We start from the raw sequence: 18,268 nt of genomic DNA on the forward strand, positions 1-18,268 counted from the left end.
AAAAACAGAACAGTTTTTTTTTAAATAACATAAAACTGTTTTTTTTATAAAAAACAGTAAAGTGTTTATTTTTTTAAAAACAGAATTTTTTTTGTAGAACCGAAACCCACAAAGTGGAGCGAGCGAGGCGACAATCATGCGACAAGCCACCGAAATGTATTGCGATGTCTATAAAAAGAGGAGTTTTCCACACATGGCGGCGGCATGGGAAGTTGCGAGAAATCACCCGAAGTGGGTCCCCGTTGAGTTGGTTGACATGCGTGGTCCTACGGCTAAAAAAAACGAGGAGGTTCGAAAAGATCAAAGACATCCGATTCGGGGAACTACACGACTTTCGCGTCGGATAACTTGCCCGAAATGAACTTAAACGACGACCCCCTTGACGAACCCGATCAACCCGTTGACGAGCCCGTTGAAGAAGATACACTTACAAGGCCACGCCGCAGGAGAGGTGGTGAATCGTCAAGCAAAGGGAAGGAAGCGGTGGCGGAGTCGATCTTTAGAATCGAAGAGGAGTAAATGACCCGATACAAGAAGGCCGAAGAAAGAAAAGATATAATTATGTCCGCAAAAGTTGAACGCGAGCAGGCGTACAAGGAACACTTGAAAACGGTTGAAAGACAAAATGATTTAAAAATCTTGTGTGAAAAGCACAACCATCTCGACGAACCGTTTAAGTCAATTGTCATTCAACAAAAGCGCGAGATTTGCGCAAAGTGGGGTTGGGAGATGCCATCCGTTTAGTTTTTTTTTTTTTTTTCCAATGTTTAGTTGTTTTTTTATTTTGCTATGTAATTTATTTTTTAAATTTAATGAAATTTTTAATTTTAGTGTTTTATTATTTAATTTCTAATTTTAAAATGAAAATTCAAAAAATTGGGAGTGATAGAATTCCATCACTACTGATACCACTCCCCTACATTTCTATCACTAGTGATAGAATATTGGGTGATGACATGGCATAATTTGATTAGATAGTGGAAGTGATAGAAATCTATCACTAGTAACCACCCCTCCTCCCCTAATAATCAAAAAATCATGTTGAAATAGCAATCCCAAACACACCCTTATTTATATTTCGATTATTCACATTTTCTTTAAATTACATGTCAGCATCTGTAGAATATCATATTCGAAAATGATTGATGCGATCTCGGTTGTGTTTCTAAAAATCATGTCCCCCGCTTTTATTTCTTTAAAGATTCTTAATCATGCAGCCTTTTATATTAATTAGTGGGATTTTCCTGTAATTCGGTTTATGGTAGTTAGCGGCGGATCTAGAAATCATTATAGGGACAACGTTTCAAAAAAGTTTCTAAAGGGTAACGAAATTGAAAAATGTCAAATTTTTCCAAAATTTACACTAGTACTGGAGCGTCAAGGGGCAACAGGAGTTACCCCTTGTTACTAGCTATATCCGCCCCTCACAGCAGTCCATTTCATTATTTTACCAGCATTAATTATAGCCAAAAAAAGAGAAAACCCAAAAAATAAGGTTGATATACGTCCAAAATAATATCAACACGTTTTTATAACGAATGAAAATCATAAAAACCGAAGTTTGCTAATAAAGTGATTACATGAAGTGTTGTTTGTAGAAACCGGACACATATTAGACACGTCCTTTCTCTCTTCTCCCCTCTTACGACTCCTCTAGGTTTTTTTTTTTTTTTTTGAAAGGAAAACTTCATTAACACCGGCCGGCCTGACAAAAAAACGCAGGACCGCACCAAACACCACTTACAACATATACAGGGGGCATTTACACAATTCTTTCCAATCTAAATTAGAAAATCTAAACATATTTTTAATCCAACAAAAGCTAAGAGACTTCACCACCCCTAAAATTTCCTCCCAATTACCACTACCATTAGAAAATCTTCAAGTTCCTTGATCCCCATAAGCACCAACATGTCACTAACACTAAGTAACGAAAAACTTCCTTATTCTATATTTATCTCCCATTAAATCACTAATTCTTATAATTCTCTGCTGACTATTTGAAATTTGCTATTTATATCATTCTCTCATTTACTGTTTTACATTTTATTTTATGTTTGTATTTTCTTATTTCCAAAATGATATTACACTGTAGCACTTGTCACATCTTGTTTTTTTCTTTCTTTCTTGCCTGCTTATGTTTTTTTTTTTCTTTTTTTTCTACTCTCAACTTTCAACACTGTCAATTACACCTTTTAAGCTTTAAAAAATTATAAAATGTTATTTTGACCTCTTGAGTTTTACATGTTTATTTTTGTGTACGTGCCTACGTGGGTCAAATATAATACGTATTATTTGCTTATTTATATGTATGTTTTTGGTACGTCTACATTTTGTCAATATATTTTCATGTTTTCAATTAGTCTACGTTTTGTTAAAAGCAAGGCTGTTCAAATATAATACGTTTTCACTAGACGCTATAAACTCGAGTTACTTTACATTTCAACGTCGCCGCAATGCACGGTACTAATCTTTAACTTAAAAAAGGTAAGTTTTCATCCATGTTTTTTTAACCACATTAGGTATAGATCAAAGTTATATTACGTTTTGTCATAGATTGTGTTCGAAATTGAGTCAGATCAAATATAATACGTTTTTGCTAGGCAGTATAAGTTGTATCATTCTTTAATTTTAAAAAATAATATTTTCTTACGTGCTTTTTTAGTACGTTTCGGTATAAATCTAAGTCGTTTTATGTTTTGATGTAATTTTTTCTTATGGCAGGTCTTAATAAAAGTTTAAACTAAAGATGTAAAATACACATACAAATATTAAAACTTAATTTACCATTGAGCATCAATTACACACATTAATTACGATTTAAGCAACAATCCATAACTCTTTTTTTCTTCTTTCTTAAAAACTTTTATTACATTTCATAACTCTTTTTTTCTTCTTTCTTGAAAACTTTTATTACATCTCATAAAAGCGTTGTCTCAATGTATATGACTCCAATCTCTGCAAAAAAATATCAAAAGTAATTAATATTTTAACTAACCATGAATACATCCTGCAAAAAAAGTATTCATATCATATGATCATGCTCATCTCATGAATCTATGATGTGCTAAATTATGTGTATGAAAATAGAAACCGTGACCTAATTTTCAACGATCGTTTGTGTAAAATATCACGTGTATGCAAATCAAAAAGCCAGTATGTGTGAAATCGAATAGATCTGAAAATATACGCATACGGATTAATCAGTTTCTACATATAACTTTTGTACTTCGTAATTCAGTTGCTTTGAAACACGATCAACATATATTACGTGTACGAAAATTATAATTCAAGTGTGTGTGAAGTGAAATCATCTAGATCTAAAACTAAACGGATTAATCAGTTTCTACAGATAATTTCTGTCAAGTTTTTATGCAAATTAGCTATTCAGTTGAAGGAAATTTGAATACGTGTGGGACATCGAATGGATCTGAAACTAAACACATACCGATTAATCACTTTCTACAGATAATCTGCGTCTAATTCCTACGCAAATTAGCGATTCAGCTGCTTTCAGCAGATAATATGTGTACGCCAATTGAAGCGAGTACGTACGTATGTATGTATATATGTGTGAAATGAAATCAATTAGATCTGGAAATAATAAATAAACGCGTACCGATTCGCGACAGTTGAATAGATTTAATCGCTATCGCTGCTGCTACTGCTGCCGTCGTCGTGGTGACCTTCCTTCTTCTCCTTCTTCTTCTTCTTTTCCTTCTTCTTCTTCTTCTCACCTTCACCACACTCGCCCTTACTTCCGCTATCTTCGCCGTGGATTTTGTCCTTGATCTTATCAATTATTCCTTCCTTATGCTCCTCCGGCTTGTGATCGGACTTCGATTCGCCGTCGTGTTTCTTGTGGTCCGGCGCACAGTCGGCGTCGTGCTTCTGGTGGTCGCCTTCGTGCTTCTTTTCGTCGTCCTTGTTGCCGCCGATGTGGAGAGCGTCGCCGATCTTGTTGATGATTCCGGCCATTTTGATTGCTTGTGTAAGAAGATTGGTGTGAAATTGGTTTAGAGTAGAGTTGGTTTATATAGGGGAGATGAGAATCCTACGTGGCAGGTGTCTCAAGAAATATCTAATATGGAGGATTATTTTTTTATTTCCACTATTTAAGCATATCTGTTTCAATACTTTATAAAACCGTCCAAATTAGATTCGTTGAATTTATATTCGGTGAAAACGCAAAATTTATTTTACTTATTATTTTTTAAATGTTACACTCTGTTCATTAGCATAACTTTATTTACAAATGAGTTTATTACTGTTTTCGTCTCTGTGGTTTGTCAAAAATCACTATTTCAGTCCATTAGTTTAAAAATTGCAATTTCAGTCCCTGTGGTTTCACTTTCGTAACCATTTCAGTCCACCTCGTAACCATTTCAGTCCCTGTACTTACAGAATAAATGGATTAGAATGGTTACGAAAGTGAAACCACAGGAACTTAAATGGTTATGAAAGTGAAACCACAGGGACTGAAATCGCAATTTTTAAACTAATGGACTGAAATAATGATTTTTGACAAACCACAGGGACGAAAACAGTAATTAACTCTTTACAAATTAAGGATAGCAAATTCTTTGCTTCGAAATTCAAAGACCCGCTCTCGCCTCGGCCGGGTTTTCTGTGATTGCGGAATTTTCAATGGAGGAAATTAAGGTTGCGGTGTGGGACTATGATGGAGACTGTGCTCCGGGTCCAGACGTATATACCCAAAAATTTCTATAGAACTGGGGGTCGAAAAAGTATATACCCGAGAATTTCTATACAAAAACTACACATATAACAGTATAACACTACTGAGCGAAAAACTCGGGGAGTCGAGCGCTCCCGCCCCCTCTGTACTTTGCTCCTGAACACGGGTGTGACGCGGCAACATAAAAAACAAGAGGTGTCGGTAAGGAAAGTGGGTTCCACCAGGCACTTTAGGCTCTACTCGTTACCAATTATCACGCTGACTCCTTAACGTAGGGACCGCTAATTAACTACTTTATCCAGTTATCTCAGCCTTTTCTTTTGTTATGGCTCTCCACTCTCATTACTTTAGCTTAAAGAATTTATATTTTAGAATGAAAAGATGATACATATCAATATATCATAGAAATAAAACTAAAATGTATAAAAAGTAAATGTTTGAAATAGTATTAGGTGAGATTTGAAATATGCTAAACACTTCCATCATCTGACATAATACTATTCGTTGCGGTACATGAGCCAGCCCTCTAAAGGGTGACTCATGTATGAACATTGTGTCGCCCCTTTCATACCGCCCGTGAACACACCCGTGAGCACATTCATAGCTTGAGAGATCGTAAAAAGTTTGATTTTAATTTCTAATATATTTTATTAGAAGAACAATATAACTTTTCACCAATAACTTATACTATTTAACTATAAAAAACCAATTATATATTTTAACTTTTTCTAAAATTCGATATAACTTTTAACAAAAATTATAACACATCACATATTCTCCTATATATTAAAAAACAAATGTTTTGAGCAGTGTTTTGGAAAAAGTTATAATAATTGACTTAAATTAGCGTACCAATAATTGATATAAATGATTGACTTAAAATATTCCCAATAATTGATTGGGATATTGGCCTATAATAATCTCTACTAGACATCATTGGTCATTGACGGTCATACATTATTTTATTCCCCCTGACAGTCTCACATTTCAACTCTTTTTCCTCCACCGGTTCTCAGTTAAAAAAACTTAACGTAGTTAAGTTAAAAAAACTTAACGTAGTTAGTTTTTTCGAATTACAAACTGACGTTTTAGGGCTTTTGATTAGAAGATGATATAAGACCAGTGACGTGAGAGGGAATAAAAAAAGATATGGCTGCCAATGGACAATAACATCTAGTAGAGATTATTAGAGGTCAATATCCCTAATTAATTTAAATTAGTAGGTATCGTATCCTTGCTTGAATAGTAAATTATCACGAAATAGTTTAAAGACGCCCAAGACAATTCATAATATTTTTTTCATCTTATATATGTATGTAAGATGTAAATGTAGGGGGGATTCACTAAAAAGTGAGTTTTAGCTAAGCAGGCTAAGAAATATTGTAAAGAAAATATGTGATATTCCTTATAGGTAGGATGTAATGGTATTTTGGTCCTACAACACAAACTCTCACCTTTTCCCAACTTATATATAATACAAAAAATCTTTTACAAAAAAAATAGCACAAAAAATCTAGTTCAAAATTATTTTATAGGTTACTGAAAACATTGTAAAACATTATAAACACCGGATGTTCTTTGCTATGGAATAACTTATCAAATAAGGATTAGCAGCGTCATTGTTAGACTACACGGAATGGGTGTGGGATTATGACGTGGTGGCCTCTTCACACCGTGCACACCGGCACGCCAACGGCGTGGAGGACGGCGTGGGGTTGGAGGCGGGGTAATTTTCACCGGCATGGAGGCACTTGGGAATACGACGTAGCACGTTGCCCCCTAACGGTTAATTTTTTTTTTAAATTACTTTTAAAAAAAATAACTTCTCATATATAACCAACCCAATTCTACCATTTCATCTCATTTTCTTCACATATTCTCTCAACTTTCTTCATATATTCTCTTAAAAAAAATAGAAAAAAATGCAACAATTTCATAGGAAATCGCGTTCTGTGAATCTTGGGTCGAAGCGCCTACCCCCATACGCCTCATGATCACTCAAGTCCGTTTTAGGGACATATTTTCCAACAATTTTGTATTCCTATAGGTGACACCACCCGAACCGTGGATGCACTTTCTTCGCGTTTTAGGACTATTCGTTTGGATAGTGAAAGATTTGAGTCGGTGCACAATGCTTTGCAAAATGACGTTGGTGACCTTTCGGAAGACGACGTCATACAAGTCGCTCTAATCAACTGCAGACACGCGTTCAACCGTGACTTCAAAACACGTTTCAGTAAGACAGATAATTAGATTTTTTAGGTGAATATGTTTAGATTAACATTTAATTTTAATTATGTAATTTTTTTAGATTATATTGTGTGTTTTTTATTAGTTTCGTTTTTTTTAAGTTATGTGATGTTTTTATTTTTTAAATTATGCAATGTTTTTTTATTAATGTTATTTGTTTAATTAGTATTAATGTTTTTTTAATTAAATAGATTTGTTATAACTTTAAATATAAAATAATAATAAAAAGTGTGTGCTACGTGTCGAATAACGCTACTCTTTTACGCACCGTCCCACTCCTTTTTTTGCACCACACCACGTCATGCTGACGTGGTTGTCACATGTCGCATAGCACCCCTTTTCAAGCCCTTACACTCCGTATGGTTTTGGATTATGTTAATAGTAATTGCTGGTAGTAGTTTAAGAGCTTCTAGGCTCTAGCAACTAACATCAGTTGCAAATTTGCAAATTGTAATGAACAGGAGCCACATATTGCATGTACTCTAGACATGGTTGTAAAACAAGGTCTCCAAGGCCGAGTAGTCGCTACAAGGTACGCTGCCAAGGCGACTTTCTTCAACTCCGACTAATTGCTCGGAATCAATCAAATGCGGTCAACATCAGCCAAAATCGGATCTAGTAGGTTAACTCAGGCCGAGTTTGACTTAAAATAAAATAAACCATAATTTCTATGCCAATAATATTAAAGAATTAATATAAATTTCATGTATTTTGTTATAAATATTAGTAAATTTATGTTATTTGACATATATTTAATTTCCGAAAACTAATTCTTTATAATTTGGCATGTCCGAGTACTCCCCGTGTACTCTCCGCCTAGGCCGAGTACTCTCAACTCCCCGGTCGACCGACTAGGGAGCGCCTAGCGACTTTTACAACCATGACTCTAGATAACGTTGTTGATCGAAGCAACTCGGTTTTTTTACAGATCGTTCCAGTATATTTGTCTTTTCATAAAACTTAACAGCGTTTAGTCATCAGCATGATTTTTCTTACAAATTTGGTATAAACCGAACCGGATGGTCTATAAAGCAGCATGTACACAAACATACAATAGCCTATTTTACTTGCATATCACAAGTCAACAATCGTTAAGTTTATACGAAAAGTGATACGAAAGTAACTACAAATTACTTGTATCAAGTAATGCATAAAAACATCAAGTAACAAAGATTATAATTAAGCACATAAAAATCATGGAAAACAAAAGATACGAATACCTCCATTCTTCATAGTCATCTAATTGCTCCAAGCAAATTCGCCCCGTCCAGCTTTGCGCCTTCCAAATGCTATACAAGATTATAACTAATGTTACGATAATTGAACCTTTGACAGGTTGTATTGTATAACCAAATTTGTCATTATTAAAGGGTAATCAAGACATTTGACTAATGATTTTACTTTTATAAACTAGTGGTACTTACTGTATCGCGAAGATTCACATGACGAAGATAAGCGCGTTGAAGATTCGCACCCTTTAAATTGGCATTATGCAATTTGGCACCCTAAAGGAGACCAAATACAGTGAAACAATAACCAATGTGAATTTATCAAGAATATGAATAATAGAAATATTAAATAAACTTTAGCAAAACAAATTTATAATTATACATATTGCAGAACTCAAATAGCTATAGAGACCTTTAAATTGGCTCCTTCTAAGTTGGCTCCCTCCAAATTTGCATTTGTAAGATCAGCGGTCTGACGATACAGAATTAGACATTAAAATTTTTATACTTATTATTTAAAAAATGCCATTTTCGTCCCTAAGGTTTAGCCAGTTTTGCGACTTTCGTCCAGAGGTTTGTTTTTCCGCATCTGAATCCCAAAGGTTTGAAATCTTGCCATTTTCATCCGGCTCGTTAACTCTATCCATTTTTCTCCGTTAAGTCAGGGGTATTTCCATCTTTTTTGTTAACTTAAAGGGCAATTCGGTCTTTTTCAGGGGTATTCGGTCTTTTTACATAAAGTAAAAAAGATCGAATTTCCCATTAAGTTAGCAAAAAAGACAGAAATACCTCTGACTTAACGGAGAAAATGGATGGAGTCGACGAGCCGGATGAAAATGACAAAATTTCAAACCTTTTGGATCCAGATGCGGAAAAACAAACCTTTAGACAAAAGTTGCAAAACTGGCCAAACCTCAGGGACGAATATGGCATTTTACTCTTTAAAAATAATCCCGAGTTATAGTGTTAAACATACTTGGAGATGTGCAGATCGCAGGTCTGCACCACAGAAGCTACAATCTATCAAGCAAGCATCTGCAAATTTTAAAATAATTATCAAAACAACTACTGTTAAATTAATTATCAAGCATTGCATTCTCACTACTAACTAGTACACAGAAAAAAGATTTTTAAAAGTTATTTTTAATCGATAAAAATAGAACAGCTCTTTTGCCTTGTAAGTTTGCACTTTGAAGATTAGCTCCAGCTAGCAATGCGCCACGGAGATTAGCTCCTGTGAACTCACATCTTCCCTAGGCAAGAAAAAATCAATTGAGTTACAGAATCTTATTCACGCAATATTAACTTAAACTTGTCTCATTTTGCAAATATATGCGTGTGCGCGCAAGCGTGATGACTGGAAACTTAGGGCATGGCAACAAGAAAATATAATAGAGTAGCAGAATCTTACTCACGCAATATTGCATTGTGAAATATGGTATTTTCAGCATCAACATCCTAAAGAAACAGAAAGGATAATTGTAGATTATTTTGATGAATAAAAAGATCAATTAAAAGACAGTTATAAAGCAACGATGCACCCAACAGATAACATTGGATACAAATCGTTTAGATGAAAGAAGACAAATAAAAAGTAACACAAATTACCCGAAATTTAGCACACTGAAGATTAGCACGTGAGAAGAAAACGTTTTTCAAGCATGCAAAGCTGAAGTCCACATAGGACAAGTCCTGCATAAGTTAAAAAGGGAAGAATTGATCAATATAAGTGAATCTTTGTTTTATTATGCAAATATTTTGTGTTTTAGCAGTTAAAAGCATTTCAGCACACAATATATCGATGTTATATTGTGAGCTGAAAACCTACAAAATAAATACACCTAGACGATTTTTTATAACTTTATGTCCTGCAATACTATTCATGACATGATACATCAAGTATCTTGCAATTATATATGATAAATGTATTTGATCATACCAGTTTTGAAAGATCAAGGCCAGATAGATTTACTCCTCTTAATCTGACCTTTTCAGATTGTGCACATTTGATAATATCAGTGCGCGTTAATTCAGTATCCATTTCTTCACCATCCTTCTTTCTATTCAAGAACTCAGTTATCCCGTCCACTAAGCCCTAAAATATTGAAATTTAATAACCAACAAAAAAGGATTATTTATAAATAACAATGCAAAATTTAGTTTTAAGCAGGATTACTTTTTGTGGATATCAAAAGAAGGCTCATCAAGCAACTTTACAAAATACAAATAAAAATAAAAGTATCGGGACCATGCAAACAGCAGCTTACACTCGGCAGGTGGCCTTCAAGGGGGTTAAAGGAAACTTAGAATGTGAAAAAAATGTCTTACAAGAAGCTGATAGTATTCTGCTTCCCGCATAAGCTCTGAACACTCTGAATCACTCAAGCTCGCAACCACACCGTCTCTCAACCAGTTTAAGATGTGCCGAAAGTGTTTTCCATCCCTGTCTACAAACACGTATCCCTGCAAAAAAGACATATTGGCCAAACTTCAAAGCATGTTCAAGAACTTTCGAGGACCTAAGAAAACTGAACCAATAATTTAATACCAAAGTATTAGACAGTTATTTTCCATAGTTAGTTAACAGTTAAAGCTGAACAGTTAGTTAGTTAGTTAGTTAGTTACTTTCATCATGTATGTATACTTGTAAGTATTTTCCTTTAGGCTTATTATATATACAGAGGGTGAGAGGGAGGCCGTGTATTGTACATTTTACCAATTCATTCACTAATACACACATACCTTTACCTTCTAACAAAATCAAAGGCAAATATGCTTATCAACAATATGATTACCAAACATGATTACCTTATCAGAATCCTTGCAAACTGTATGGCGACCGCTGAACATAGCAGCAAGCATCGATTGAGGCTCCCTGTGCGTTAACGTATCAACAGTTGTGCAAAACTTCTTTCCACCTGTTTCCATAACAACATTCAATCAACTCACTCACAACTGGAATCAACAGTCCAATCTTCACATTATACCTAGCAAATTACACTCAGATCTACATTTCCACAGGTTCAAAACAGACCTAAATCAGTCTAATTCAAACAAACTCAACTCCTAAACCTAAATCTCGCCTTAATTTCGACAATCATGCTCAATAGATGTCCTAAACCTAAATTTCGCCTAAAATTCGATAATCATGTTCAATTGATGACCTAAACTTATGGAAAATACTCTAATCTGCTATCGCAATGAATATAGTGATACAAACACACGTAATTGACGATCCGACGGTTAGAACGGTTAATTTAGGACGTTTTTGGTGATAATTAGATGAAATGATCAATTTAGAGGCAAATTACAGAGAATTATAAGTGAAATTATGAATTGAAAAGCGAGAGATATGAGAATTGAACCTATATTGAGACGAACAACCGATGAACTGACGTCGGAGTACATGATCGTCTGAGATGTTTGTTGTTCAGTGCACCGATGAAAATATTGACAGTTTCACACGCATTCTAAAACCACTAAGAAATGTGTTACAGCTGGTCCATATGACTCCCTTTACTTTCATCTTAATCTAAATGCATCCCTCTACTTTTCTTTTTGTTATAGATTCATCTGGATTGTATTGTTTACCGTGAAATTGCACAAACTGGTCGTTAGTTTGGTTTTACGGTTATCTCTAATAGAAAAGTATAGTCGGGGGCTTGGGAGAGTTCACGGGCGTGGAGGCAGAGGGGCTTGTGAGGTGGATGGAGGTGATTTGATTGATGGGAAAAGGAAGGTGTTGATTGGTTGGTTTGGGGTGTTGAAGATTTCCACGTCGCCTCCACTTTGCCACCACTCCATGGTTTTGGGCTTTTGAAGGGCAAAGCCCACTCTGTTGACGTGGCAGACACGTAACGCTCAACGCCCCCATCACCTTTACAACCGCATCGTGTAGTCTTGATTCTTAAATACTCATATTACGAAAAAGGCAATTAAGATTCGTTTTTTCCTTTTATCATAATGTGTTTAAAGTGAATTATTTCCTTCTGGTGTTCAGATAATGAATTAATTATTAATATATGTTAATACGAGAATGGAATGAACAGTAGGAGGTAGGTGATTCACCTACCTGCCTTCCTGCTTCACCATCTTGGTTTTCTTATGTTTGCCATGTTGTAAAAGGGTTTCACACCTGTTCATCATCTCATCCCTTTGTTTATGTGTGGGTTTAGAATTTTGAACTTTAAACACACTGCATTCGGTCGGTTTCTCTACTTGCTTCATTCTCCGGCAAGTTTGAATTAATACTCAAAAATATTATGAACTTGATTCTAATCTTTAAGTACGTTATCATACATGAAATTCCTAGTAACATATGTAAAATTACTTGTTAAATTGATGTGAATAACAACACAAAAAAATTACTATATGAAAAAAAAAATGTAAAAGAACCCAATGTCTCTAAACCTCATCGCCTTCTTTTTCTTCTTTGTGCCTTTCATGATAAACATTTCAATCTCCACCTTTACGATTGTGTAAAGTGTGATCGGCTCTTCGTTGACCACCATTCCGCTATTATTCATCATCTCCACTTGCGTATTCGACAACCACACCTCCTTTAGCCAAGGTGTTCATTAATGTGTTCCTATATCTCATAATCGCCATGGAGTTGTAACCAAAATACCACAATGGTGATACCAATTTGTGTCTCAAATTCGTGTATGTTATTATTTGTTTGCTTGGTGATGCATATAATAATGCAACGTGTATAGCTGAATATATTTTCACAAACCACCCCCATATTATACACCCAAACAATACAAATAGCGCTCACAAAACAAATAATAATCATTTAGAAATATAATATTTAGGTTTTTAATATCGAGTCAACCGTTTATCTCAGTATATAGAAAAGTTATTGTACAAGAGAAAAGAAGTATACGAAGTGTAAGAGAAAAGTTTGACCCTTGATTTGCAAGATGGTTGAGATTAAGTGGTCCCCATATATAGAATTCACATAACTAAAACAAGGAACAAGTGGGAAAAGAGGTAAAATAGAAAAGCTCAATATTATTAGACTCATAAACCCATTTCTCCTTGATTTTCAAACAGCTATAATTTTTTCATACGTTAATATTTTTTTTTATAACAGTTACACCGTATTAACGAGCATTTCATTCTCTTTAATTCGAGCAATCTATTTCTATATTTTTCTTTAAAAAAATTTGCAGGATTTTGAATACCCATTAGGTGATTTTTGAATATCCAGTAACTACGTGGTTTTAAATACTCATTACGTGATTACTTGATTTCATTGTGGTATTTTATGTGAAACCCCACTAAGTGATTACGGAATTACGTAACAATAGTTGACTATGTATTATTACATGACGACATGATTTTAAATACCCATTTCGTGATTACGTGATTTCATTATAGTATTTATGTGAAATCCTACTGAATGATTACGTTATTACGTATAAACAAAACATGTAATACATAATATTTCAAATGGAATACTATTTCATGTATAATCACGTATTAAGGATAAATTACATACAAAACATTAGCCAAACCAACCTATAATAGCAACATAATGTCGTATATTAGAGATTTAACCACATAATAAAACATAAACAATCAAGTTCTTATTATTGAATGTGTAATCACGTAATAAGCATAATTGTATCAACATTAGTTATAACAAATCATATTGAATGTGTAATCACGTAATTAATTTACATTGAATGCGTAATGATTTATGTTGAATGTCTAGTCACGTAATGGGTATTCAAAAATCACGTAGTCATGTATCGGGTATTCAAAATCACGTAATGTGTATTGGGTATTCAAAATCACGTAATGAGTATTCAAAGTCCTGTAAATTATTTTTAAGAACACTATAGCAATAGACTGCTCGAATTAAAGATAATGAAATGTTCGTTAATACGGTGTAATTTAAATATATATATATATATATATATATAGGGCTTGGTTATATAAGAAACCCCTTCTTTTTAAGAAAACTATGGAAACCCATTCTGAACCATTGATTAGCTTACATCTAGGTTGATCAAAGGCCATGAATATTTTGGTATTAATAAAAATAAAAGGAAATAGAAAAGCCTGCCAATTTGTACCATCCAAGGGCATTTTTGGTATGTAACATACGCATTGGGAAGACAGAAACTTTATTTCTCTTACACACATCAACTTTATTTCTCTTACACACATGTTATCTCTCTCTTCTCTCACCTCTCTCCTCTCTCCTCTCTCTTCAATCAAGAACATGATGAACACCAAACACAAATTTCTATCTTCAAGTTCAGATCTATGTCGTATGAAAGAAAAAATGTTTGAAGATTGTTGTTTTAGAGAGAGAACGACGGCAGGATGAAGGTTTTTAGAGAGATGAATTTTTTTGTTTTAGAGAGAGAAACAACAATCTTCATCATGTTCATCTATAACACCAAGAACACACATACAAGTGTGTGAGAGAGAAGAAGTTTGAAGTATGTTGTTTTAGAGAGAGAACGATGACACACGCACAAGTGTGTGTGTGAGAAGAAGGTTTGAAGATCTTCTTCATGTTCATCGGACGGTTATAGATCCGGTAAGTGTTCTTGAAATATCATTTCACACTTGATTTTTTGTTGAAATGGTTATTAATATGTTTTTGTGTGCTGAAAGTGTTTTAGTAATGGTTGTTAATATGATTTTGTATTTTAAACAAATCAAAAACTTTAGGATGAGATTTTGAACTGGTTTTTTTGTTGGTTTGGTTGCTTGTTAGGGGCTTTTAATCTTAACAGTAGCTGTTTTTTTGTTGGTTTGGGTTGTTTGTTTGGGTTTTTGATCTGAATAGTAAGTGTTTTTTTGTTTGGTTGTTTAATTCACAGACCCAGGCCCATAACATGTGTTAAGCCCCCTGTTAGAATGTTATATAACATGTGTTGATTTACAGAAACAAACCCATAAATATATTCAATTGACAAGCTGGATGGATGTAGGCGAAGTTAATACGTGTTCTAGTAATGGTTAATGTTCATGTATTTTAAATAAATCTAAAACTTTAGGATGAGATTTTGAACGGGTTTTCTTGTTGGTTTGGTTGCTTGTTTGGGGCTTTTGATCTTAACAATAATTGTTTTTTTTTTGTTGGGTTGCTTGAATTACAGAGACAGACACATAACATGTGTTAAGCACCTGTTAGAATGATATATAACGTGTGTTGATTTACAGAAACAGATCCATAAAAGATATTCAATTGACAAGCTGGATGGATGAAGGCGACGTTAATGCGAGGACATTGAATAAGTCACATCATTTGGAAAAAGAAGTCTTCGTTCATTTATAATATGTGTTGGTGGTTCATGCTGTAATAGAACACCATGATGTAACGTGTAATATGAAACGAGCCATTTATGGTAACACATGTACCGGTAATTTTGGAATATATAATATTGTATTCATGTATAAGCTAGTGGTTTACAAAACACCATGATGTGTATATACTGATCTAACATGTGTTACAATTTGTCTGTTCGGAACATATAATTGCTTAACATGTGACAAGGGTGAAAACAGTCGACGGGGGCGATGAGTTTAATGGGGAGCTTAGTTAATATCGTAATCTTGTTGTAACCCCACTTGTATACCTGAATAAAATGTGTTAATATCGTAACACCGTATACCTGAATAAAATGTGTTAAGCCTCTGTTATACCTGAATACATGAGTATAAGCTAGTGGTTTCCAAAACACCATATGTATATACATACTGTAACATGTGTTAAAGTGACTGAAAATGTATAACGTGTGTTAAGCATCTATTATAACGTGTGTTAAGACTTCCATAATAGATGAATAAACTACAATAGTAACTTAACAACAACAGAGTAAACATGATATAACGTGTTTTAAGCCTCTATTATAACATGTTCCAGAATGGATGCATAAACTTCAATAGTAACTGTAACAGTAGAGGTACAAATACGGGCGCCTCCACCATTATAATCTTGTTGTAACCCGACTTGTATTCATGTATATGAAAGTGGTTTGCAAAACACTATGATGTGCATATACTGATAGTAAAAACGTGTACAAGTTAATATGGAACATATAAGTTAATATCGTAACACCGTATACCTGGGATAAAATGTGTTAACCCTCTGTTATAATCTTGGTTTAACCTAACATGGTGTCATGTATAAGCTATTAGTTTCCAAAACACCATGATGTGTATATACATACTGTAACATGTGTTAAGCGACTGAAATGTATAACGTGTGTTAAGCATCTATTATAACGTGTGTAAAGACTTCCACAGTGGATGAATAAACTCCAATAGTAACTTAATAACAACAGAGTAAACATGATATAACGTGGGTTAAGCCTCTATTATAACATGTGTTGAGACTTCTATAATGGATGCATAAACTTCAATAGTAACTGTAACAGTAAAGGTACAAATACGGGCGCCTCCAACAGAAAATGTGTTAAGTCTAGACCGTTTTAACATCGTGTACTAGAGAAAACAAGAAGAGTCTCACATTACATATTACTAGTAAACAAAAATACATAGCACTAATACGTGTTACGTTGTACATGGGTTTCATGTCCCATGTAACACATGCATGTAATGAAGTTCAAACTATAACACGTGTTAGTTGTGTTGTGCTGTAACATAAACATGGTCATGATCCTTAAGCATCTGATCCACGTTTGACAAAACCAACGGTCCCGAGAATTGGATCTTGTTTCCCTTGTATCCATCACCATCCTAATAACAAAAAGATAAGATAACCGTTAAGTCGTTAACCACACATAACTATTAACACATTCATAGCCAGAAAAATCTTTTTTCTCAAACAACATCACAACTTTTTAGCTAAATTGCAATCTTTTTCTCAAATAAAATCACAACACAACCAAAAATCAGTTCTTATGCAAACCAAGCATAACTTTTTAACACAAAAATAAAAACCTGTAAATTACATAAACATTTACCCCTTTTAAGAACCATGTTAACACAAAAAAAAAAAAAAAACATGTTTCATCTCTAAAACAACCATTACACAAAAACCTATTAACATCCAGGTTTTATGAATAATTTTTGATATTTTTTCGTCTTTTTTTTTTGAAAATTGTGAAAAGCAAGGAAAAAAGATTAAATATTTCAGAGATTTAAACCTGGGTTGCCTAGAACACTTCTTTTTCAATAACACTGAAATATTATTACATATAAACGTCCTTCTTTCTTTTGAAACAAAAATCAATGGTATTGAAAATTAAAAATCTTTTGGCAACATTCTTAATTCTGGAAAAAATAAAACCAATTGTGAAGAACGAAAATCAAAGTAAATGGCAGTTAATCATCAAAACCAACTTATTATTGAAAGGAAACTAAAACCAAAATGAAAATATTTTGACAGCATCTTGATTCTTTGATTTCTTTCATGAAAATAACAACATCAACGACATAATCGTTGTACAAACCTGAAACATTTTCTTCATTGTCGTTGTCAAACTTGATGCCAAACTCTGGTAACATTAATTCAAGCATTTTGACAGCATCTTGATTCTTTGATTTCTTTCATGAAAATAAAAACACCAAAACCTCATCGTTTTGGAAGTCGCTGCAAAAGAACAGGTTTGGGAAACTACGGACCGGCGACATTAATTCAGAGGTTGGTGGATTTGTCTCCATTGATATTAATGGAGATGCTTGCTACTTTGGTGTAAGTATGAAGATTGAAAATTCTCTGATGAGTGAGGAAGAAGAGATAAAAGGCAAAAGGGAAATATGGAAAATAAATATGGGGGATTGTGAATGTACGATCTGATGGGCATTAAATGAAGAGGTCATCTCATAATTCTTAGGGGGGTAAAGAAAATTACTAATATAACCTTCATTTAAAAGTTACACTCATGATATCAGATCAAACGTGGCAACATCATAGCCACAAATATAGTTTGCTAAGTTTCTTAAGAAAGTGGGGTTTTTCACCAAGCATTATCCTATATATATATATATATATATATATATATATATATATATATATATTAATGTATGGAAAACTTATAGCCGTTTGAAAATCAAGTAAGAAACTGGTTAAAGAGAGAAAAGACCATCATACCCTTCTCTT

General features: G+C 33.9%; 2 protein-coding genes across 2 annotated transcripts; both read right to left on the bottom strand.

The window, feature by feature from the left end:
- Positions 1 to 2,763: 2,763 nt before the first annotated feature.
- Positions 2,764 to 4,083, bottom strand: LOC110880536 (dehydrin HIRD11). Its single transcript, XM_022129048.2, has 2 exons — positions 3,620 to 4,083; positions 2,764 to 2,958 (listed from the first exon to the last, which is right to left on the bottom strand). Exon 1 carries the CDS (start codon positions 3,976 to 3,978, stop codon positions 3,643 to 3,645), a length of 336 nt encoding a protein of 111 aa, XP_021984740.1. The 5' UTR covers positions 3,979 to 4,083; the 3' UTR covers positions 2,764 to 2,958; positions 3,620 to 3,642.
- Positions 4,084 to 7,988: 3,905 nt separating this feature from the next.
- Positions 7,989 to 11,695, bottom strand: LOC110880544 (FH protein interacting protein FIP2). The gene is made up of 11 exons (XM_022129053.2): positions 11,544 to 11,695; positions 10,987 to 11,096; positions 10,507 to 10,641; positions 10,118 to 10,273; positions 9,787 to 9,870; positions 9,590 to 9,636; positions 9,353 to 9,426; positions 9,155 to 9,213; positions 8,591 to 8,650; positions 8,374 to 8,454; positions 7,989 to 8,238 (listed from the first exon to the last, which is right to left on the bottom strand). Exons 1-11 carry the CDS (start codon positions 11,584 to 11,586, stop codon positions 8,185 to 8,187), a joined length of 903 nt encoding a protein of 300 aa, XP_021984745.1. The 5' UTR covers positions 11,587 to 11,695; the 3' UTR covers positions 7,989 to 8,184.
- Between the last annotated feature and the right edge of the window lie 6,573 nt (positions 11,696 to 18,268).

This window comes from Helianthus annuus, chromosome 1, assembly GCF_002127325.2.
Source record: "Helianthus annuus cultivar XRQ/B chromosome 1, HanXRQr2.0-SUNRISE, whole genome shotgun sequence".
NCBI lineage: Eukaryota > Viridiplantae > Streptophyta > Magnoliopsida > Asterales > Asteraceae > Helianthus > Helianthus annuus.